Consider the following 20,726-nt stretch of genomic DNA (forward strand, 5'->3'; position numbering starts at 1 on the left):
ACAGTTTTATTATGCAGCTTATTTTCAAACATAAGTGGCTCTTCGTGAAAGGATGGCCCTGTCACCAACACTTGGGAAGTTGTGAGCAGTGCAGATGCTGGGTGTGGAACCCAACAAACTTCCAGCCAGTTCTCCTGTGATCCTGACGTCAGCAGTGGGAGAACCATGGAACCAGGTACCGACGAGGGCTAAGCCATCACTGCGTGATGATCTGGAGGGTGACGCCGGCCTTTATGGGATGACTTTGATGCAAGACAGTGTTCAGGCTAGCATGAGGGTTCAGAAAATGGGCTTTGTAGTCAGACCTGAATTTTTCAAGAAACAGCGAAAGTACATTCAGTCTTTTTGAGGACTGGTGAAAGTCCACTCAAATGTTTAAGTGATGAAGACCCTGCCTCCACAGAAAGGTGAAGTCACCAATGGTAACTTCGGTACAGGGCCACCAGGTGATCTGGCTGTGTGTGGTTTGGCATAGGGGAATGGGTGAAACCAACAATTTATTAAAGCCAGTTTTTTTAAATACATTTATTAACCAATGTTAACACATTAAATGAATCTATATATTGCTAGTCAGAGCAGCTTACAAAATGCCAGAATGCATCATAGAACTGGACAGCCACGATGAGTAATTACAATGTGCATAGTGGCTAAGCTCAACACCTTGATATAGCTTTATGATTTGCAGAAAAATTTTAATAATGATTCCTAAAACAATCAGTTGTAATTTTACCTAAAACTTTTACAAAACCAGGCCACAATCTCTTTTTTTTAATTTGTTTTTTTTTTTTTTTTTAAACACACAGTTTTCACGCTGTAGTAACTTGGAAATGTGCAACCGTGTCAACGGAGACAAAAAGCCAAAGTAACACGAATCTTACTTTCATGCAGCTATCAGTTAAATAGTACATACTCTGGAATGATTTTACACCAAAAATATTTCCACAAGAACTTGCTCTCATAGGGGTGGATCGAAGTTTTAAAACTTGAAAAACAATCAGAGAAGGTAAGTGTTCTTGGTTACCGAGACCGCGGGCCCCGCGGAGTCGCGACAGATCACAGGCAGCGGGTAGGGAGCAGGACGCCCAGTTGCTAACTCAGGCTTGGTGCGGAGCGGGCTGCGGGCAGCAGCTTGTCAATTAACTTGTGTCACCACCTCAACAGCATCAGGCCTGGATGGAGGATTATTTCACAGAAGACTTAGTTACATTTTCATCTTTAGAGTGACCCTGACAAACCTGGAGAAAACTTTTTAAAAGGTTTTCCTCCTGATTCTTTCACTTCCATGGTGTGTAATTGCTTTAATAAATATCAAAGGTCTAAATAAATATTTACAAATTATTTCTCTAACCTTTAAAAATAACTAAATGATAAATGGGAATTTGACTTGGTCTAAGATCAGTCTCTGAAAAAAACATAAATGGTGAGATTTAAAAAAAAAAAAGTAATTTAAGTTTTCCTGGCTGTATTCCATATATCTATGTATAAAAAATCGTTATTCAACTATCGATCCATTCCTATTGGTAATGCTTCTTAATCCAGACATTCCGCAAAATACAGACTTTTTACAAATCACGGCATCTTTAATACAAGAAAATTAACATGCATTATTCTTCATTCTGTGTACAGTGATGGAGTTCATTAGTAGGCAATGACCCATTACTACAAACATAACGGCCTCTGTGAAACTTAAGTGCTTTCTTTCCTTTTAGTATTAATTTACAATATACGAGGTGACACCAGATAATAGGCAATCAGATGATACTTGGGGAGGGAAGGGAAGCATTAAAGAAATTTGTATGCCTCATCTATAATTTCATGGATGGATAAAGGTAGTTTTTGGCTTTTTATTTTTTATCTTGTTACAAGCACTCATGTTAGGACGAAGATGAAATGTGCAAACTTTAAAATTTAAATATTCATTTTTCTCTAAGATCCAGCTCAGTAAAAGATTACCCCAGTTCCCTGCAATTTTAAACTACAAGATCAAAGCTAATAATTTGTTATAAAAGTTATATATTGAAAAGAAATAATGAAAAACACAATTGGGAAATATTTAAGAAAAAATATGCAGGTCTAGCACCTGCTGTGTCAACCCTGTTCCCTAAATTCAATCATATACCCACTGGCATAACCAACAGATAATGCCTTTAAACAGTGACTTAAGCTGAACAAAACCAGCTCAACAAGGTTAAGAAATAAATTTCACATCAAGGTAGTATGTTTTATTTCTGAAACAGTTCTGTAGTTCTTACACTCAGATCTATTTTACACGTTTCTTTGTGAAACTCACTTGTATTCACCTGTTGTTTTTTTTTAAAGATCTGTTGTTTAAAGGTTAAAATCTCTGTAAAACCTAAAAATGTTTTAAAATTTGCTGAAAATGCAACAAATTCTCAATTAAAATTTATTTAAAATAATACCCTCCACTGATGTTACTTTTACCCCCTGAAAAACTCTGGAGGAGCATTAACAAAAGATTTAAACTACTGTGCAAAATTTCTTCACGAAAAGTGTTTAAAGGCTGGTGCAAAATGGGAAGCAAATTCTAAACAATTTTGGCTTCTTGGAAACAAAAACTGCTGTGTCTGCGAAGAGTACTCATCGGTGCTTCTCCGGAAGACCCGCCTTCATCTTTTCCGGCGACAGGTGCGCTTATGCTCAGCGTGCCAGTGCTCCTGCTGGCACTTGATGGAGCAGTACGAGGTGTTCCAGCAGCAGTGGTACATAGCTTCCTCCTCACAGTTGTAGCACTGCAGGTGAGAAATCAGGTCCGTGTTTAAATGGGGGGAGTGGCTCAAAGTGGACACTTTGGAAGCTCAGCTTTTAAAGATCTCTGTGGCTCAGCCTTCAGCCACTGTCACCAGGAAGATGACGGTGTGTTTTATGCACCAAGCTGAACGGTGGGTAACAATGGGGCAGTGGAAGCTGTAGCATTTAGTCCCCAGTGAACATGAGCTTACCTGGCACACCAACTTCTCACCTCTACTGCTCATTCCCATCAGCATACAGATGTGCACAGAGAGGATTCTGGAAAGATGACAGGGCGGGAGGCACTACAAATCTCTCCCCATGTGGAAAACAACTGCCTTGGTAGAATCTGTCTTGGGTAACTACTTTGGAACTCTGCAGTCTGCTGAAGGCTCCCAACTTCCCAGGGAAGTAGTGGACAGTAAATTCTGATTAATTCTGGTCAATTTCAGCTCTTAGCACTGTAACAAGTGCCTCCTACATCCAGCCGCACGGTGGCAGCTGTGTATATGCAAAACTAACTGCATATAAGGAGAAGTTTAGGAAGTGTGCATGCCCAAGGAGAGGCTCAGAGAAGACCTAAGAAGTCCTTAAGTTTATGCCTCAGATGGATTCTCAGCACAAAGACAGCCTACAAAACCCAGCAAACCTGAAAAGGGGAGAAAACAGTTCTAGAGTTACCATAAAATTAGATTCAAATGTCCAGTAGTATTCAGCCTCAACAACAAAAAAATGAAGGTATATAAAGAAAGAAACAGCACTTAAAGAAAATAGCTGTCCCTGAAAAGGGCCTACTAGCAGAGCTATTAAACAAAGACTTTAATAGCTGTTTTAAAGATGCTCAAAGAACTAAACAGATGTGAAGGAAGTTAATGAGGTGTGAACAAAGTGGAAATACCATTAAAAGAACACCAAAAAGAAAATCTGGAGCTGAAAAGTCCCGTTAACTGAAACAGTGATTCTCTAAAGACAAATCTGAGCAGAAGTTAGGACAACAGAAACTAACATGGGCAAAGACAGAAAAAGAGTGAGCAGAACCTGAGGGACTGGGGGGACACTGTTCAGTGTACCAAGATGCGTGTTCTGGGAGTCTCAGCAGGAGGAGAGAAGACAGGGTAGAGATCATGTGAGGAGATAATGGCTGAAAACTTCTCAATCTGATAGACGATGTGAAAGTAAATATCAAGACATGTTATCTCCAAACTTTTGAAAGCCCAAGTTACAAAAGCATCTACCACATGCAAAGGATCCTCAAAATGTTACCACCAGCTTTGTCATCAGAAACTCTGGAGGCCAGAAGACAGGGAGCTGATATATTTCAAGTGCCAAAAGAGAAATACTGTCCACGCAGAATCCTATATATATTCAGCAAAACTGTCCTTCTAAAATTCCCAGATATAAAAAAGCTGAGGGAACTTGTGACCTGCCCCACAAGAAATGATCAGGGGAGTCCTACAAGGTCCTCCAAAAGAACACTAACCAATACTTCAAAGCCATTAAGAAAAACAATAAAGATTACAGTAAAGATTACAGCAGAGATTAAAAATAGGGAAAATATGTGAAATCCAAAATTGTTTTTTTGTCAATTTTATTGATCTTTTCAATCTTTTAGCTAAAAGGCAGAGGACTCAAATTACTAAAATCAGAAATTAAAGTGGGGACCTTATTACTGATTCTACAGAAATATGAAGGACTGTGAGTCTCATCAACTATTCCACATTAGAAAACTGAATAGAGATGCCTGGGAGGTTCAGTTGGTTAAGTGTCTGCCTTCAGCTCAAGTCATGATCTCAGGGTCCTGGGATTGAGCCCCTTGTCAGGCTACCTTCTCAGAGGGGCATCTGCTTCTCTGCCTCTGCCCCATCCCCTGCTTGTGCTCTGTCAAATAAAAATCTTAAAAAAAAAAAACCTGATTAAACTAGATAAAATGGACCCACCCACAGAGTCAGTGCAATCCTTATCAAAACCTCCATGAAGCTTTTTTCAGATATAGAAAGCCCATCCTAAGATTCATGTGGAACCTCAACAGATCCCAAATAGCCCAAATAATCCCCAAAACAAGAAGAAACTGGACGACTCACACTTCGTTTCAAACCTACTACCCGAAGCTACAGTCACCAAGCCACATGATCCCGGCATAAAGACAGACACGCACACTAAGGGAGAGGGGCGAGGGCCCAGAGAGAAATCCTCACACGGACACTGAAAGGACTTTTGACGAGAGCGCCAAGACCTCCCCATGGGGAACCGACGGTCTTTCCAACAGACCAAGCTGGGAAAACTGCATCTCCACATGCAGAGGAGGAGGCTGCACCCGCACCTAACGGCACACACAGAAACTAACCCAAAATGGACCAAAGACCCAAATGTAAGGCCTACGGCGCTACGACCCTTAGAACAAAACAAAGGACAAAAAGCTTCACAACACTGAATCTGGTGATGATTTCTTGTGACCAAGAAAATAAAGTGGCCTTCACAAAAACTCTTGAAATTTTTGTGTGTTCAGGAGACACTGTCTACAGAGTAGAAAGGCAACCCGCAGTCTGAGAAAGGGATCTATAAAGCTTACATCTGGTAGCAATTAATACCCAGAATAGACACACAACTTCTGGAACCAACGAACCACCGGACTCAAAAACGGGCCTAGAAGTAGAACAGACACGTCTCCCAAGATACAAGAATGGCCAATGAGCACAAGAGAAGATGCTCAACATCACTGATCATCAGGGAAACACAAATCAAAACCACAGCGAGGTGCCACCTCACACTTGTCAGGACGGCTAGAAGCCAGAAGGCAGGAAACAACAGGCGCTGGCGAGGCTGTAGACAAAGGGGAGCCCTCGTGCACGGCTGGTGGGAACGCAAGCTGGTGCAGCAAGTGTGGGAGACAGCAGGTAGGGGCTCCTCCAGAAAATGGCCAGAGCTACCCTAGAGCCCTGCAACTCCACTTCCGGGTGTAGACCCCAAGCAACTGGAAGCACGGGCTCAGAGAGCTCTGTCCACCCACGCTCATGCCAGCATCAGTCACAGGGGCAGAACCACGGGAGCAACCCAAGTACCCGTGGACAAGCAGATGGGTAACAAGAGGCCGTGTACACCACACTCCGTGCGGTGGAATACTACCCGGCCTTAGGAGGAAGGAAATCTTCCTTCTGCCACAACAGGAATGAACCTTGAGGACATCGTGCTGAGTCCAACAGCCAGCTGCAAAAAGACAAATATGTACAATCACACGTGAGGAGATACAAAGAATGGTCAGAACTGTAAAGACAAAGCAGGATGGTGACGTAGAGGCAGAGTTTGAGTCTTACGAGAAGGAAGAGTTGTAGTAATGGCTGCACAACAGCACATGAGTGTATTTACCACCAGTGATGTGTACACTTAAAATTTACCATCTTCACCGCTACTATGTCTATTTTAGCATAATTTTAAAAACCTAGGCCTCATGTCTCCTTTGATCCACCACCCTCATTTTTCTACTGCCCTTCACAAACTCTGAGAGAGAACTGCCTGAACTTCCTATTTCCAATTATCCTCTTCCTTTTCTTTCCTTTCTTTCTTTCCTTTCCTTCCCTCCCTCCCTCCCTCTCTCTCCCTTTCTCCCTTTCCCTTTCCCTTTCTTTTCTTTCTTTCTTTCTTTTCTTAATTGTATTAGCCAACCTTAGTTTCAGGCATAGAGGTCAGTGACTCACTGGTTGCATGTAAAACCCAGGGCTCATCCTGTCACGTGCCCTCCTTCATGCCCCTCACCCAGTCACCTCATCCCCCAACCCTCTCCCCTCCAGGGACCCTGTTTGTTTCCTAGAGTTAGGAGTCTCTTGTGGTTTCTCTCCCTCTTTGCTTTAGTCTTACTTTACCGGCGCCCGGGGATGGGGACACCTACAGTCTACAGGAGGGCTAGCCCCGCCTGGCTAACCTTGCCCCCAGGAAGTTTTTGGTCCAAATGTTAACAGTACTGAGGTTGAAAACTGGTCTACACCAGGGTGAAGAATCCACGTAGCATTGGACTATCTGGACATGGGGAAAGTAAACACGACCATTTCAAGCTAAGTTAACAGAAGAAAAGTGGGATCTCAGACACTCACAGTGAGGACGAACAGGTACCAGGGAGCGAGAGGGCTGCGCTTGGATGTCATCCAGCACTTGGACACAGCCCCAGACAAGTATGTATAGGCAGGAATTTTGGCTGGCGGTCAGAGTCCTGGGTATTAGGACCAGGGAGAAAGCCTACAGGTGGGACCTAAAACCCTAGCCTCTAACTTTCTTCGTTACTGGGTATGTTGTGCTTTCTTATCAATATTAATCTTTTGAGATGTCTTGTAATCTTATTGCAATTTCAGTAAAGTTGGACACAGCTGGAATGAGTCCTGAGTTTCAATCTAGTGCTAATTACTCATGTGAGTTTGGACCAAGCTTTTTAGCTTCCATCTCCGTTTCCTCATCTTTAAATGGTTAATTTTAAGTAGCGCCATCCTTTCTCCCAAGTATCCTGACATTTACTTATGCGTTCACTCATTCATTCCCCATCTCTCTGTTTCTCATTTGTAGCTTGTCTTACATCCATTTTCCAGGATCTGTCATATACCTGTGTACTTTCTGTCCTAAGATTTGATTATAATAGTTTTAAATCTTTTCCATCTTATTAGAAATGACATGATGAGTAGAGTGTTTTTAGTCACTCCACTTAATCTCATAAGTTTCAATCCCTCATCTAAAAAAATGCATGTAAATGGAAGTAGCTCCCTTTTTGCTATAAAAAGAGATGTACAGATCAAGGGAAGAGAACAGAGTCCAGAAATAAATCCGCACCTATAGGGCCAATTACTTTACGACTAAGGAGGCAAGAATACGCAATGGGGAAACGCAGTCTCCTCAATTGGTGGCTAGGAAAAGTGGACACTCACACACAGCAGGATGAAACTAGAACACTTTTGTAGCCCAAACACTGGTTAACTCAAAATGGACTAAAGAAGTGAATGTAAGACCTGAAAACATAAACTCCTTGACATTGGTCTTGGAGAGGATTTTTCTGGATTTGACACCAAAAGAAAACTACACAAGTGGGAAGACATCAAACTAATAGCTTCTGCCCAGCAAAGGAAATAATAAAATGAAAATGCAGCCTATGGAATGAGAGAAGAGATTTACAAATCCTGTATATGATATATGTGGTTCATATAAATAATTCTTAACAACTCGGTAGAAAAAAACAACTACCTAATTTTTTTAAAATGTGCAAAGGGCCTGCAAAGATCTTTCTGCAAAGACATGCAGACACACGAAAAGATGCTCAATATCATTCATCACCACGGAAATGCAAGTCAAACCCACAATGAGATCCTACCTCACACCAGTGAGAGTGGCTAGAATCAACAAGACAGGAAACAGCAGGTGTTGGCGAGGATGGAAAGAAAGAGGAACCCTCTTGCACCGTGGGGAGGACTGCAAATTGGTGCAGCTACTGTGGAAACCAGTATGGAGGGTCCTCAAGAAGTTAAAAATAGAGCTACCCTCCGACCCCCACAATCTCCCTACCGGGGTATCTGCCCAAAGTAAGTGAAATTGGGATGCTGCAAAGATGTGAGCAGCCCCACGCTCACTGCCGCACGTGCAGCAAAGCACGGCCTCCGCGTCCACCAGGGCATGGGTGAAGAAAGATGATGATGAGTGGAGTACTGTCTGTCCCCGAGAAAGAAGAAACCCTGGAGCTGCGACAAGCTGGAGACACACAGAGTGTTGGCAGTGATGGGCGCCGCAGGGCGGTACTGACGTGGGGGACGAGGCAGGGAAGCAGACCCACCAGCAGGGCTTCAGCAGTCTCACGGCTGGGGAATGCTAGACGAGCAGCGTTCCCTTTCCCTATTACAGCCTTCTCCTCTCATTTCTTTGATTCCTCAGTAACCTTATAAGTCTAGGGCCCACTTTCTAGCTTTCTCTTGTCTTTGCATGAGACAGAATGACAGGGCGCCAGGGCCTGGCGCGGGGGATTATCTGGAGTACACCTTAATTCCTGTCTAGCGGTATTTATCTCGTTACTCATCTGCTTTTCCTATCAAGTTCTGAATTAGATGCTAAGTTCCCTTTTCTTTCTCTATCACGGTATTTGTAGTGGTCACTTTCCTGAGGGAACACCTACTGGACGTGGAAAGACCTGCTTCAGAAAAGGTAGTCTGGATCCCATGAAGACTCACAAACGTTTCCCCCACCAGTTAGCTGAGATGTGGTCCGAGCTCCCAATCTAGGGAAGAGCCGCCAACAGGACATGGTGAGAAAGGAACCGTGTGTCAGATTCTACGTGGAGTCAGAGGCTCATGAGACGTCACCATCGAATAGTAAATCGAGTGAAAAGACTAACATATAAACGCTGTGCAGCATGATCTGAAAATCCTTAATTTGCTGTCGCGACTGCTGACACCAGGTTCCAGAGACTGAGCCCTGGCCATGAGGAGTCAGCAGGCCAACCTCAGGGGACGGCGCGTGCATGGATGTAGTCCCGTAAATCAGACACAGTAACTACACGTCTGAGGGTTCACAGACTCAGCGAAGTAATCCTGAGCGGTACTCAGTACGGGGGTCCTGGAGCTCACCGGGGAGAGGACTTCTAGTAAAAATATAAAACCCATCTAGAGCTGATCATTTCACATTTGAGCTTATTTCAGGTATAAACTTGGCATAACCACGTAGGTCTCTCTGAGGTGACTTGCATCGCAGACCATTTCACCACCATGACACTGGGTGGAACATGTTCATGGGTCACACTCTGAGAACAAACCGTACTTACCCACTGCTTCTTCTTGGTCTGAGAAATCAGTTGTTTGTGCTGTGTTGCTAGCTTCTTGATTTCTTCTACAAATTCTTCTTTACACTTCTCCTTTACTTGCTTACATTTCCTGTCCATCTCACCCTGCATATTGGCTACAGCTTTATTTACAGCTTGACGCTTCTCTTCCTCCATTTCGGAGCGCAGCTGGAATGAGAACATTAGCTCGTGACTGGCCCGCCCGCGATGCACACACCTCACTCCACAGTTCCTACGGAAAGGGGGGACCCCCTCCCTGTGTTTCATTGAGAGCAGTACACGTCTTAGGTGAAGGAAAACAAGGTTTACTAGCAATCAAACGTTATAAAAGGTATTATATGATGGTTCTAGTTTTAAAAAGGAGCTGCCTGGCTGATGCCCAAGAGAAGCTGCCTACGCACTACCGGAGCGCTCCCGTCACGCTCAGGGTTCTCCAGGTGGCCTTACCTTTTCCAGAGCTTCTCGCACAACTCTTTCCGTTTCTCGTTTGTGGTCAGACTTCATTCGGTCTTTAAAGTCATTGAAAATCTTGGTGTATTTGTCGTGGCACATGCTTTGACACACTCCGTCGCTGGTGGTCTGGGTGCTTCGATGCAGCATTCGTGGTGAAGAGGCACTTAACTTCTTGGTCTGAGTTGACACAGACACCTTTTCGATTGGCTGAGGCATGGTGGGGATCTCCTGGCTGGAACTCACGGCTTCCGTTTCCGGCTCTGGTTCCTGCAGAGCAAGGACAGTGCTGAGACGCGACACGAAGCCGCCTGTTAGTAGTCCTGGTTCCAGAACGAGCTCTAGGAGGATAAAACTAGGGTAATGAACTACTGTTAAAAAACATGTAATTGAGATGGTCAATTGTGTCATGTGTAGTTTACCACAACTAAACCAAAAACAAAAAAAAAGCCCCCAAAACTTCTCGCAATGAATAGCAAGAATTTAAAACAGGAACTTCATTTTGTGGCATATGAACACTACAGTCTTTGCTTTCCAGACAGACGAAAGAAAAATACCATATAAGACGTAAAACCCTTATCAATTTAGTCGCTGCTGTGGACCAGATTCATTAACAGATGTCCTGAGCATGGGTCACCAGATGAGTACCTGGTTTTAGAGCATGGACATACAACTTTGAGAGGCGGAGCGTAGCCACACTTTCCTCCAGTTTTTCAACGTTGACCTAACTGAAGGATCGGGTAAATGCTCCGCTTCTCATAATGCTGAGTAACTAGGAGAGCTCCAGGAAGTGCAGCAAAGCGCCCTCCCCGTGCGACGCAGACTCCAGGTTGGTGCGTGTTCTTCTGGCACTGCGGGCGGGCGGGCAGACGGTGGGGTTCCAGCTGGGCCGAGGGTATGGACGGCACCCCTGGGGCGGACCGTCGTGACCGCGACAGGGAGGCACTTCCTACAGCCGCCCACCTGGACACTGCAGGGCGGGCAACTTACTTCCTTTTTGGGTTCCACACTTTGATTACGTCGTCCTTTCTTTGCTCTTGGTTCTTGCGTGACCTTTAGCTGCGGGCATCACACAAGTAAGAGCGTGTTACTGCAGACACTACAGACAACAGTGAGCAACCTGTTCCCTCCTGTGCTCAGCTCCCCCAAATCCTTGCAGCCTCGGCCCTGGTGGGCTCGGGACCAGGCTGCGGGTGGCCCGTGGGTGGGTTTTGTACCAACGTTTGTAGAAGGGAAGGGCACGTCAACTGTGTGCACAGCCGCCTCTCACAGGGACACCCACCTGCTCATTACTGGTAGACGAGATGCTGGACTCCGCCTCCTCCTCTCCCCGGTCCTCGTTCTTGGACTTCCAGAACCTCCCTTCACGAAGGAAGCGCTGATGCAGCTCTAGCTCGTCACAAGCCTTCTTCCAGCCCATGCTGCGCTTCACGTGCAGCCGGTGAACGTTGACTGTGATGTCCTGTATGTTTTCAGAAGGGATCCATGCCCTTCAAGGAACACCAGAGGCACAGTTAGAAATTTCCGGAACGCTAGTAGACTCTATCCAGTACAAAGTAGGACCTGGGGCGATTCCTCGCCCCGAGGCTGTGGGGGACGGCTGCAACGCAGACGCTCACCGAGGAGAAAGCAGTGAGGACGGTCAGAACCGGAGCGGGAGAGACTGGCCAACGCACCGGCCCCACTGTGGGCTCTGGGCTCCGGGCAGCCCAGCCACAGCCCCCGCGGCTCCCGGCCCTCCTGCTGCAGAGGCACGCACACCTGGCTGGGGCGGAGGCCGGCAGAGCCGAGCGTACACACAGATCCGTACAAGCAGCAGGGCCCCGACACCGTGACCCACCACATAGCGGCTCCAGCACGTCGTTGTCTCCCAGGCACCCTGACTGACACAGAGGCGCCCGTCATCACGGCCAGGAACCCGCTGCGGGCAACACAGACCCCGAGGACTGGATGTGAACCCGTATGCAGCTCTACCGAGAAGGAGCCAAGGAGCCGACAAACTCCAGGAAACTTCCCCAGGCTAATGCCCCCCCACCGAGGGGCGCCCAGAGGCAGCGGACCACGGCCCACGGCCCCCGGGGGGCCGTGTCTGCAGCTGCAGGACACACCGCGGATGCGCCACGCTGGGCCTTCGGGCAGGACCACAGGGCACACGTGGCCTCTGCCGGGAAGGAGTGTGGCCAAGGGGACTCGGGGGGCTCTGGAGGCGGCGGGGGCACACAGGTGCACCCCAGGAGGGAAGGTGTCTCTAGAGCATCAAGCACCAGGGGGGAAACCAGCTCCAACACGGATTGATCCTGTCCGTCCTCCATGTAAATGTGCGCACTGTCAGCTTCCACTGTGGGCCTCCGGTCTCGGGGCTCACCAAGCCCGCCTGACGACTGTTTGGGACGGCCCGAGGCCATCGAAACACACACACACGCCTGAGCCACGGATGCAGGCGCCTGCCTTGCTGGCCTGAGCTGAGCTGGCTGCTTGGCGGTGTCCACACACGGTCAAAACGACACACCTGACTGCCGGGCTGTGAAATCTGAACTGCCCTGTGGTATTTTTGAATATTCCATCCACAGGGTCTCACCTGACATTAGAAACCCTACAAAATAAACATGTAAAAACTCTGACCTCTATTTCAAAGAGCACAGATGGAAGAGCTCCTGTTTGATCTTATGATGAGCTTGTGATGAGTTAGTATCACATTTACTCTTTAAGTCAACAGTTTGCATCGAGGGCCTCTCACGTACCAGGCAAGCGCCAAGTATGCTTTCACTTTTTAAATGCAGTGTATTTGACACAGATTTCTGCTGTTAGCAGTGCTGACTACCTGGGATGAATCTATGACCTGTGAGAGTACTTTTTCTCCTTAAATTGTCCATTTATCACTCGGATATAAAAAAATAATTCACATCTGTTCTTAATATGAGACATAATTACATAACCACACCTCAGTGTGGTTTATACACACATCCCTGTTCTCTTGGAATCACCTCCTATAGATAATCAGATTCCACTTTTAAAGAGGATTGCGGATTATGCAATATGATCTATAAAAAACACCCTACTCTTATAGGGGCACCCTAATAAAAAGAGGTCGGATGTAATTTGGCTGAATCTACACATCCGTCAGAAACCGAGGGCTTAGAGATGTGTTGGCGTTTAAGTGAATTCCCGAGACATGCTGCTGCTTGCCCGTGACTCCCTGCTGACTGCACACCCTGGCGGCAGTGGCAGCCTATACCGGGCATGCTCGTTTCCTGCTACCTTCTCCTCGGGCAGGCAAACCTTGCAAATCCTAGAAAAACCGCACTTCTGTGGAGCTGCCTTTCCTCCTGGAGCGTGACAACTTGCTCCGGGAGGGCCAGCACGTTCTGAACATACAGAAGGGACCAGTCCAAGACCATTTGTCTAGAATTTTTTTTCTCCCACTTATGTATAAAGAAAGTATGAACTGGCAAAATAGTATTTATTAGTAGTGACACTGTAGAACAGTGTGAAGTCCTCAGCACCAGAGATGTTTACTGAAACATGCCTACGGTTGTAAAAACAGTACGAATGAAAATGTGCGGCAGGTGGCCGGTAGGAGCTATCTCCTCTTGCTGTGTGACATGTTGCTTAATTAAAACTCATGCTTATAAATGTATAAAGTTCATTTTTTGAGACGTGAAATCTTCTAATAAGGTAGAGTGTAACGTGTTAAGGTCCATGCTTGTCACTGTTTACTGGGCCCAACTGGGCTGCCCGTGCAGCCCCCAACACGAGCACAGAGTGTCACACGTCATGTGTGTAACATACAAAGGATGACGTCAGCTGAGTTTCTGAGGGAGTCAAAAGTCATACGTGAATTTCTGATTGTGGGGTTCTTGGGCTCAACCATCAGCTGTATTTTCTACAGTAAAGTCCTCAGAGTCCCATCTGTCCAGAAGTGTTCCAATACAATCTTCTAGGAAATAATAAATTTAGGAGAAAAAACTCTGGAAATTCTCTCTTCAGAACCCAAGTGGATTAGCTCACACGTTCTTTTAAATATTACCTGTATTATACACTAAATGACAGAAAATAGCACGCATGGTTGGAGATACTTGTGAAGCTGTCTGACCATGGACGAAAAATTGTAAAATACCATGAAACAGTTCTGAGGATCACTTGTTCTGACCTAGAAGTAGCAGCATTTTACAAAATAACTGAAGTCTTGGTTTTTCTAAGTGAACTGTGTTTTATCCCACAAACCTTGTGCCCTACTGCATGGGTACCCGCAGGAAAGCTGGCCTTCACGAAGTATCTGCTGCACACCAAGCACGAAGCTCAGGTCATTCATTTCCCTGAGGCCCTGACCGAGGCCCCAACCGCATGCACTGAGGGACGAGGGGTCTGAGCCCGGAGGTTAGGAGCGCCGGCGGCCTTCCGGGGCTGCCCCCCAACACAGCCCTGTGTCCCTGCCACGCGTGCACCACCTGCCTGCCTGTCCTGACGGGAAACCAACACACCGAGTGTGATGCGCGGAGGACACTGAAAACACCAGCTAAGAGCCACATGATTAGCACACTCGTCTTGCTCTGAATGGTGGCATTACTTCTGTCTCCTGGCCGGACAAAAGCCTGCATCTGTCTGTGAGGGAACGGAACTGCTTGTTTCGAAATTAGTCACAGGTTTCTTGCCTAAACTTAAGATTCTTTATTTAAATTCAATTAAAAAAAATTCTTGCCACTAAACTTCTACTTAAATTAAATGAAAACTAAGTAAAACTTCACCACGGAGAGGAATACAGTGCCTCATGTGTAGATTCTCACAGCAGTGACAACTGCAGAAATACTGAGCCATTGGGAACACAGAAGGCACTTCATGGACTTGCCTTTCAGATCACGCAGTGGACGTGGTGCCGTCCCTGTGACCCCCGTGCCTGGGAACCCTCCTGGTGTCCGGTCAGCCCTACTCACGACACTGTTACTCAGAATGATACTTCACACTTTCTGATTTTCAATGCTCTATACATTTTAAGGCCCTGACATCACAATGAAAGAGGTAGCTACAATTTCATAGTACAGTTCACATTCTTTTATGAAGTACTTCATGTGCAAAAATAAGATCACAGTAACAAAAATAGTTTTTACTGTTGGGATACGTGTATTGTTACATTACGAAAATGTGAACTTTTACGCTTTGCTATACACATCTCCCTAGCAAAGGAACCTCAACATCTAGGTTGGAAACAAGGTCTGGGAGTTACACGTGTGTAATTCTTACACACGTTCTTAGACCACAGCATCAACAAGGCCTCCTGCTCCCGAGTCAATTACTTTTGTGTGTGGCATCGAACGGCGCTTTGAGAAGACAACCACGTCCTCTCATCGAAACTGTGGCACAACCACACTCTGAGAGCCCTTCCAAACCCCTGCCTTACCCCCATCCCAGCAAAAGCGAGCACCGCATCCCACCATGTCAGGCCCTAAAACTAGAACTACCATTTCCAGAAGTCACTGTCAGGCACATGCTGATGGGCAGGGTATGAACCAAGTAGAACTCAATAAAAACTGTAAAATCAGAACAAAACCAAAACCAAAAAAAAAGAAAGGTAAAAATGATAAAGTATTAGTAATTTCCTACTCTGGGTAGTAGGTTTCCTGGTTTTATTAATTTTTCCCCGCTGTGCTTATGTATTCTATTGAATCCTCGAGAAAAAAGTAAAAGCTAATTAACCAAAATCAATCAATGGGTAATAAATACAAAAGAAAAAAGAAATGATGTGATTTGTTTCTCCAAATTAGAATAAATTCCAGGCTATTTCAGATGGAGGGGCCCTCCAACACCAAGGACCACCTGATGGGAACCCTATGATCGCTCAGGGGTCAGCTGTGATGGTGCAGGGCCATGCTCACCTTTGGTGGTGGTGACCAAAGAAGCGGACGTCAACCTGGTTGTCCTCTTTCTGTAGCACTTTGGCGGGCCAGAATCCAAAGCCTTTCATTTTAGCCCAAACTAGTTCATGATTAGGTATCTGGAAATAAAATGTTTTACTTTGTCACGTTATTTTTAAAGTATTAAATGCAAGCACATCATTAATAATGAACAATGTAGGGGGCACCTGGTGGCTCAGTCAGTTAAGTGTCTACCTTTGGCTCAGGTCGTGATCCCGGGGTCCTGGGATCCAGCCCCAGCATCGGGTTCCCTGCTCAGTGGGGAGCCTGCTTCTCCCTCTGCCCTCTCCCACTCCCCCTCCTCGTGCTCTAATAAATAAATTAAATCTTTAAAAAAATAAATTTCAATTTAAAAAAATGAACAAGTTAGTAAATATAGTCCATTATCTTGAAAATATCTTTTTTTAGCTCCTAAACCCACAGAACTCTTTCCAGATTGATTCTGCCTTCAAGAAAAACATTATAATCTGCATGAGAGCAACGACATGGACCTTCTTCTCTCAAAAGAGACAGCCTGCAGCACTCGGGGACCAGGATGTCCCCGTGCCGGCTGAGGCATATGAGTAACACTGGCAAACACCTCGCCCTCACTGCTTCCTGAGGTGCAGACCAACAACTGGGAGCTGGGGAGAAATGTGAGTCTGAAGCCCTGCTCTAGGCCTACGGAATCAGAGAGGTGTCGGGGTGCCTGAGAAGCACAGGCCTGGTGCTGCCCCTCCAATCACGGGGAGTGAGCACCCTCCCGACAGGGCACTCCAGGCACACACGAAGCCTACACTTCTTGTGAAACACTGCGGGGAAAAGCAGAAAGTCACTTTGTTGTATATTAAGGGACCCAGAGTCTTTTCCTAAATTCCTCATTTTAAAGTCAGAAATGGATAATGCCAAGTGGTTACCCCTGGGTTTCAGGTGTTATGTTCAGTAAAATCACATACAATGTGATATAGATAAAAATATCGAGGAAGGATTATAATCCTTGAGCATACTGGAAATAAAATTTCTTAGAATAGTACATCACACGAGGTAAAAAACAAAATCACAAAATTTCACATACACAAGGATAGCAGAACCAATTGTCAGGACGAGCATTTGACAAATAGAAGCAGTTCTTGCAAAGCTGTAGTTCATCCAGCTAAAAAAGAAAAGCAACTATTTTAGCCTACGTAAAACATGAACATTAAACTCTATAAAACAGATCCATTTAAATTAACATTCTCATGAGCATAATCATTCTTGATTTTCTTCCTAAGCTCAAATATTTCATTTTTTAAATAAATACTACGAGAGATACTACTTTCCTGTTCAAACCATCTCCAGCGTGCAGGTGGCACAGTTCCTCTGTAGCTCCACACACCTGGCCTCCTGCCCAGCCTGGCTCCTGCCTTCTCTCTGGTCGGCTCACACTCGAAATGCTGCACCCTCACACAGTCCTTTCAACCTGCCCACATTAAACACCCAGGACCAGGAGCAGCAGTCCTTACATTGCCTCCTCCCTCGTTCTCTGCTCTACTCCTTTTTTCACGCTCATAAAGAAATGTATTTTATCTGTTTCTTTTTTGAGTCTCTTTCTTCTGAGTACAGCCCCATGAGCAGAAAGCAGGACCTTGATCACCACTTTATCACTAACACACTGCACAGCACATAGCAGACACTCAATAAATATTTAAAATAAATATTTATTAACATAAATAAAATAAACCACACACATATAGGAAACCTTCCCTAATAATATGTATTTCATTTATTGTATGAATACAATCTTTGTGGGTTGGGGGGGGTTGCCTGTGAAATCTATATAGGAACTCAAACGTGAATCTTTCATTCCAAGAGATAAAACATTTCTGCACAATGAAGGAAACCAACAAAATGAAAAGGCAATTTAACGAATGGGAGAAGATAATGGGTTAATATCCAAAATATATAAAGAACTACCACACCTCAACCCCCACCCCCGCCAAATCCAATTAAAAAATGGGCAGAAGAATTAAATAGACATTCTTTCAAAGAAGACATCCAGAAGGCCAAAAGACACGTGAAAGGATGCTCAATGTCACTGATCATTAGGGAAATACAAAACAAAACCACAATGAGATACGACCTCACACTGGTCAGAATGGCTAAAATGAACAAGTCAGGCAACAACAGTGAGGACGTGTAGAAAGGTGAGCCCTTGTGCACTGTTGGTGGGAATGCAAACTGGTGCAGCCACCATGAAAAACAGTGTGGAGGGTCCTCAAAAAGATAAAAAATAGAACTGCCCTATGAGCCAGCAATCCCACTTCTGGGTATTTTTGTGAAGAGATATTTATTCGAAGAGACAGATACTGCTTCTTGGCCTTTTGGCTAAGACCAAGTGTGAAGAGATACAAGCTCCCGGATCTTTACTGCAGTGTTATCCACAACAGCCAACATATGGAAGTATCCATCAGTAGATGAATGGATAAAGAAGATAAGGTGTACTATTCTTCTCAAACTATTCAAAACAACAGAAAATGAAGGAAAACCTCCAAACTCATTCGATGAGGCCATTATTACCCTGGTATCAAAACCAGATAAAGACTCTACTAAAGGGGAGTCTGGGTGGCTCAGTCAAGTGTCTGCCTTCAGCTCAGGTCATGATTGCATGACCTGAGGGTCTGGCAATCAAGCCCCACTTTGAGATCATCCCTGCTCAGCGGGGAGTCTGCTTCTCCCTCTCCCTCTGCCCATCCCCCCTTCTCGTGCTTTCTCTCCCTCAAATAATTTTTTTAAAAGACTCCATTAAAAACCAGAATTACAGGCCAATATCCCTGATGAACATAGATGCAAAAATTCTCAGCAAAACATGAGCAAATTGAACCCAATGATACATTAAAAAAAAAAGATCATTCATCATGATCAGGTGAGATTTATTCCTGGGTTGCAAGGGTAGCTCAATATTCTCAAATCAATCAACATGATTCACCATATTTAATTCACCACATTTAAAAAAAAAATTCACCACATTAATATAATAAAAGGATAAAAAACATGATCATCTCAAGAGATGTAGACAAAGCACCTGGCAAAGTACGATATCCATTCATGATAAAAATCCTCAACGAAGCAGATTTAGGGAACATACCTCAACATTATAAAGGCCATCTATGAAAAACCCACTAGCGGATATAATCCTCAATGGGGAAAAACTGAGAGCTTCTCCTTTAAGGTCAGGAACATGACAGCAACATCCACTCTCCCCACTGTTGTTCAACATAGTACTAGAAGTCCTAGCTGCAGCAATCAGGCAACAAAGAGACATAAAAGGCATCCAAATCCACAAGGGAGAAATCAAACTTTCACTATTTCTGCAGGTGACATAATACCCTATATAGAAAACTCAAGACTTCACCAAAAAATTGCTAGAACTGATATGCAAATTCAGTAAAGTCACAGGATATAAAATCAACCAACAGAAATCTGTTGCATCTCTATATACTAATAATGAAGCAGCAGAAAGAGAAAGTAAGGAATCAATCCCATTTACGACTGCACCAAAACCAAGATACTTAGGAATAAGCCTAACCAAACAGGTAAAACACCTGTACTCTGAAAACTACAGAATACTGATGAAAGAAATTGGAGATGACAGAAATGGAAAGACATTGGAAGAACAAATATTCTTAAAATGTCTCCATTACCCAAAGCAATCTTCACATTTAATGCAATCTCTATCAACATAGCAATAGCATTGTTCACAGAGCTAGAACAAATAATCCTAAAATTGTTATGGAACCAGAAAAGACCCCAAATAGCCAGAGGAAGGCTGAAAAAGAAAACCCAACCTAGGGGCATCCCAGTGCCTGACTTCAAGCTGTATGACAAAGCTGTGGTCATCAAGACAGGATGGTGCTGGCACAAAAACAGACACATAGATCAGTGGAACAGAACAGAGAATGCAGAAATGAGACTCTGTGGCTAACTTATCTTTGACAAAGAAGGAAAGAACATCCAGTGGAAAAAAGCCTCTTCAACAAATGGTGTTGGGAAAATTGGATAGCCACATGCAGAAGAATGAAACTGGACCCATTTCCTCACACCATAAACACAGATAAACTCAAAATGTATGAAAGACCTAAATGCGAGACCAGAATCCATCAAGATCCTAGGGGAGAACACAGGCAGCAATCTCTTCAACCTTGGCTGCAGCAACTTCTTGCTAAGACACGTGTCCAGAGGCAAGAGAAACAAAAGTAAAAATGAACTACTGGGACTTCATCAGGATAAAAAGCTTCTGCATAGCAAAGGAAACAGTCAACAAAACTAGAAGGCAACCCACAGAGTGGGAGATGAGAACTGCAAATGACACGTCAGATAAAGGGCTAGTATCCAAGATCTATGAACAACTTACCAAACTCAACATTCAAAGAACAAACAATCCAGTCAAGAAATGGGCAGAAGACATGAACAGACATTTCTCCAAAGGAGACACATACATGGCCAACAAGCACATGAGAAAATGCCCAACGTCACTGATCATCAGGGAAATACAAATCAAAACCACAATGAGATACCACCTCACACAGGTGAGAATGGGGAAAATGAACAAGTCAGGTAACAACATGTTGGCGAGGATGCTCTTACACGGTTGGTGGGAATGCAGGCTAGTGCAGCCACTCCTGAAAATGGAATGGAGATTCCTCAGAAAGTTGGAAATAGAGCTACCCTACGACCCAGCAAATGCACTACTGGGTATTTACCCAAGGATACAAAGATAGTGATCTGAAGGGGCACCTGCACCCTCACGTTCATAGCAGCAGTGTCTGCAATAGCCAAACTGTGAAAGGAGTCCAGATGTCCTT

At 44.7% G+C, this 20,726-nt stretch overlaps 1 protein-coding gene and 1 pseudogene across 26 annotated transcripts in view; one reads left to right on the forward strand and one right to left on the reverse strand.

Annotated features, from left to right (window-relative positions):
* Positions 1-1,556: 1,556 nt before the first annotated feature.
* ZMYND11 (zinc finger MYND-type containing 11) overlaps positions 1,557-20,726 on the reverse strand; it is a 131,045-nt gene continuing 111,875 nt past the window's right edge. For 25 of the 26 annotated variants that reach the window (XM_049101472.1, XM_035713156.2, XM_025445562.3 and 22 more), the window contains 7 exons: positions 16,961-17,038; positions 15,868-15,986; positions 11,280-11,487; positions 10,988-11,056; positions 9,995-10,267; positions 9,530-9,715; positions 1,557-2,750 (listed from right to left, as the gene is read on the reverse strand). In XM_049101472.1, the coding sequence (XP_048957429.1) occupies positions 2,628-2,750; positions 9,530-9,715; positions 9,995-10,267; positions 10,988-11,056; positions 11,280-11,487; positions 15,868-15,986; positions 16,961-17,038 (1,056 nt within the window). In that variant the 3' untranslated portion in view covers positions 1,557-2,627. Of the gene's footprint in view, positions 2,751-5,871; positions 5,953-9,529; positions 9,716-9,994; positions 10,268-10,987; positions 11,057-11,279; positions 11,488-15,867; positions 15,987-16,960; positions 17,039-20,726 lie in introns of all 26 variants that reach the window. The other variant, XM_035713158.2, reaches the window with a different exon arrangement.
* LOC112658885 (60S ribosomal protein L17-like) overlaps positions 19,122-20,726 on the forward strand; it is a 384,311-nt pseudogene continuing 382,706 nt past the window's right edge.

This window comes from Canis lupus, chromosome 2, assembly GCF_003254725.2.
Source record: "Canis lupus dingo isolate Sandy chromosome 2, ASM325472v2, whole genome shotgun sequence".
NCBI lineage: Eukaryota > Metazoa > Chordata > Mammalia > Carnivora > Canidae > Canis > Canis lupus.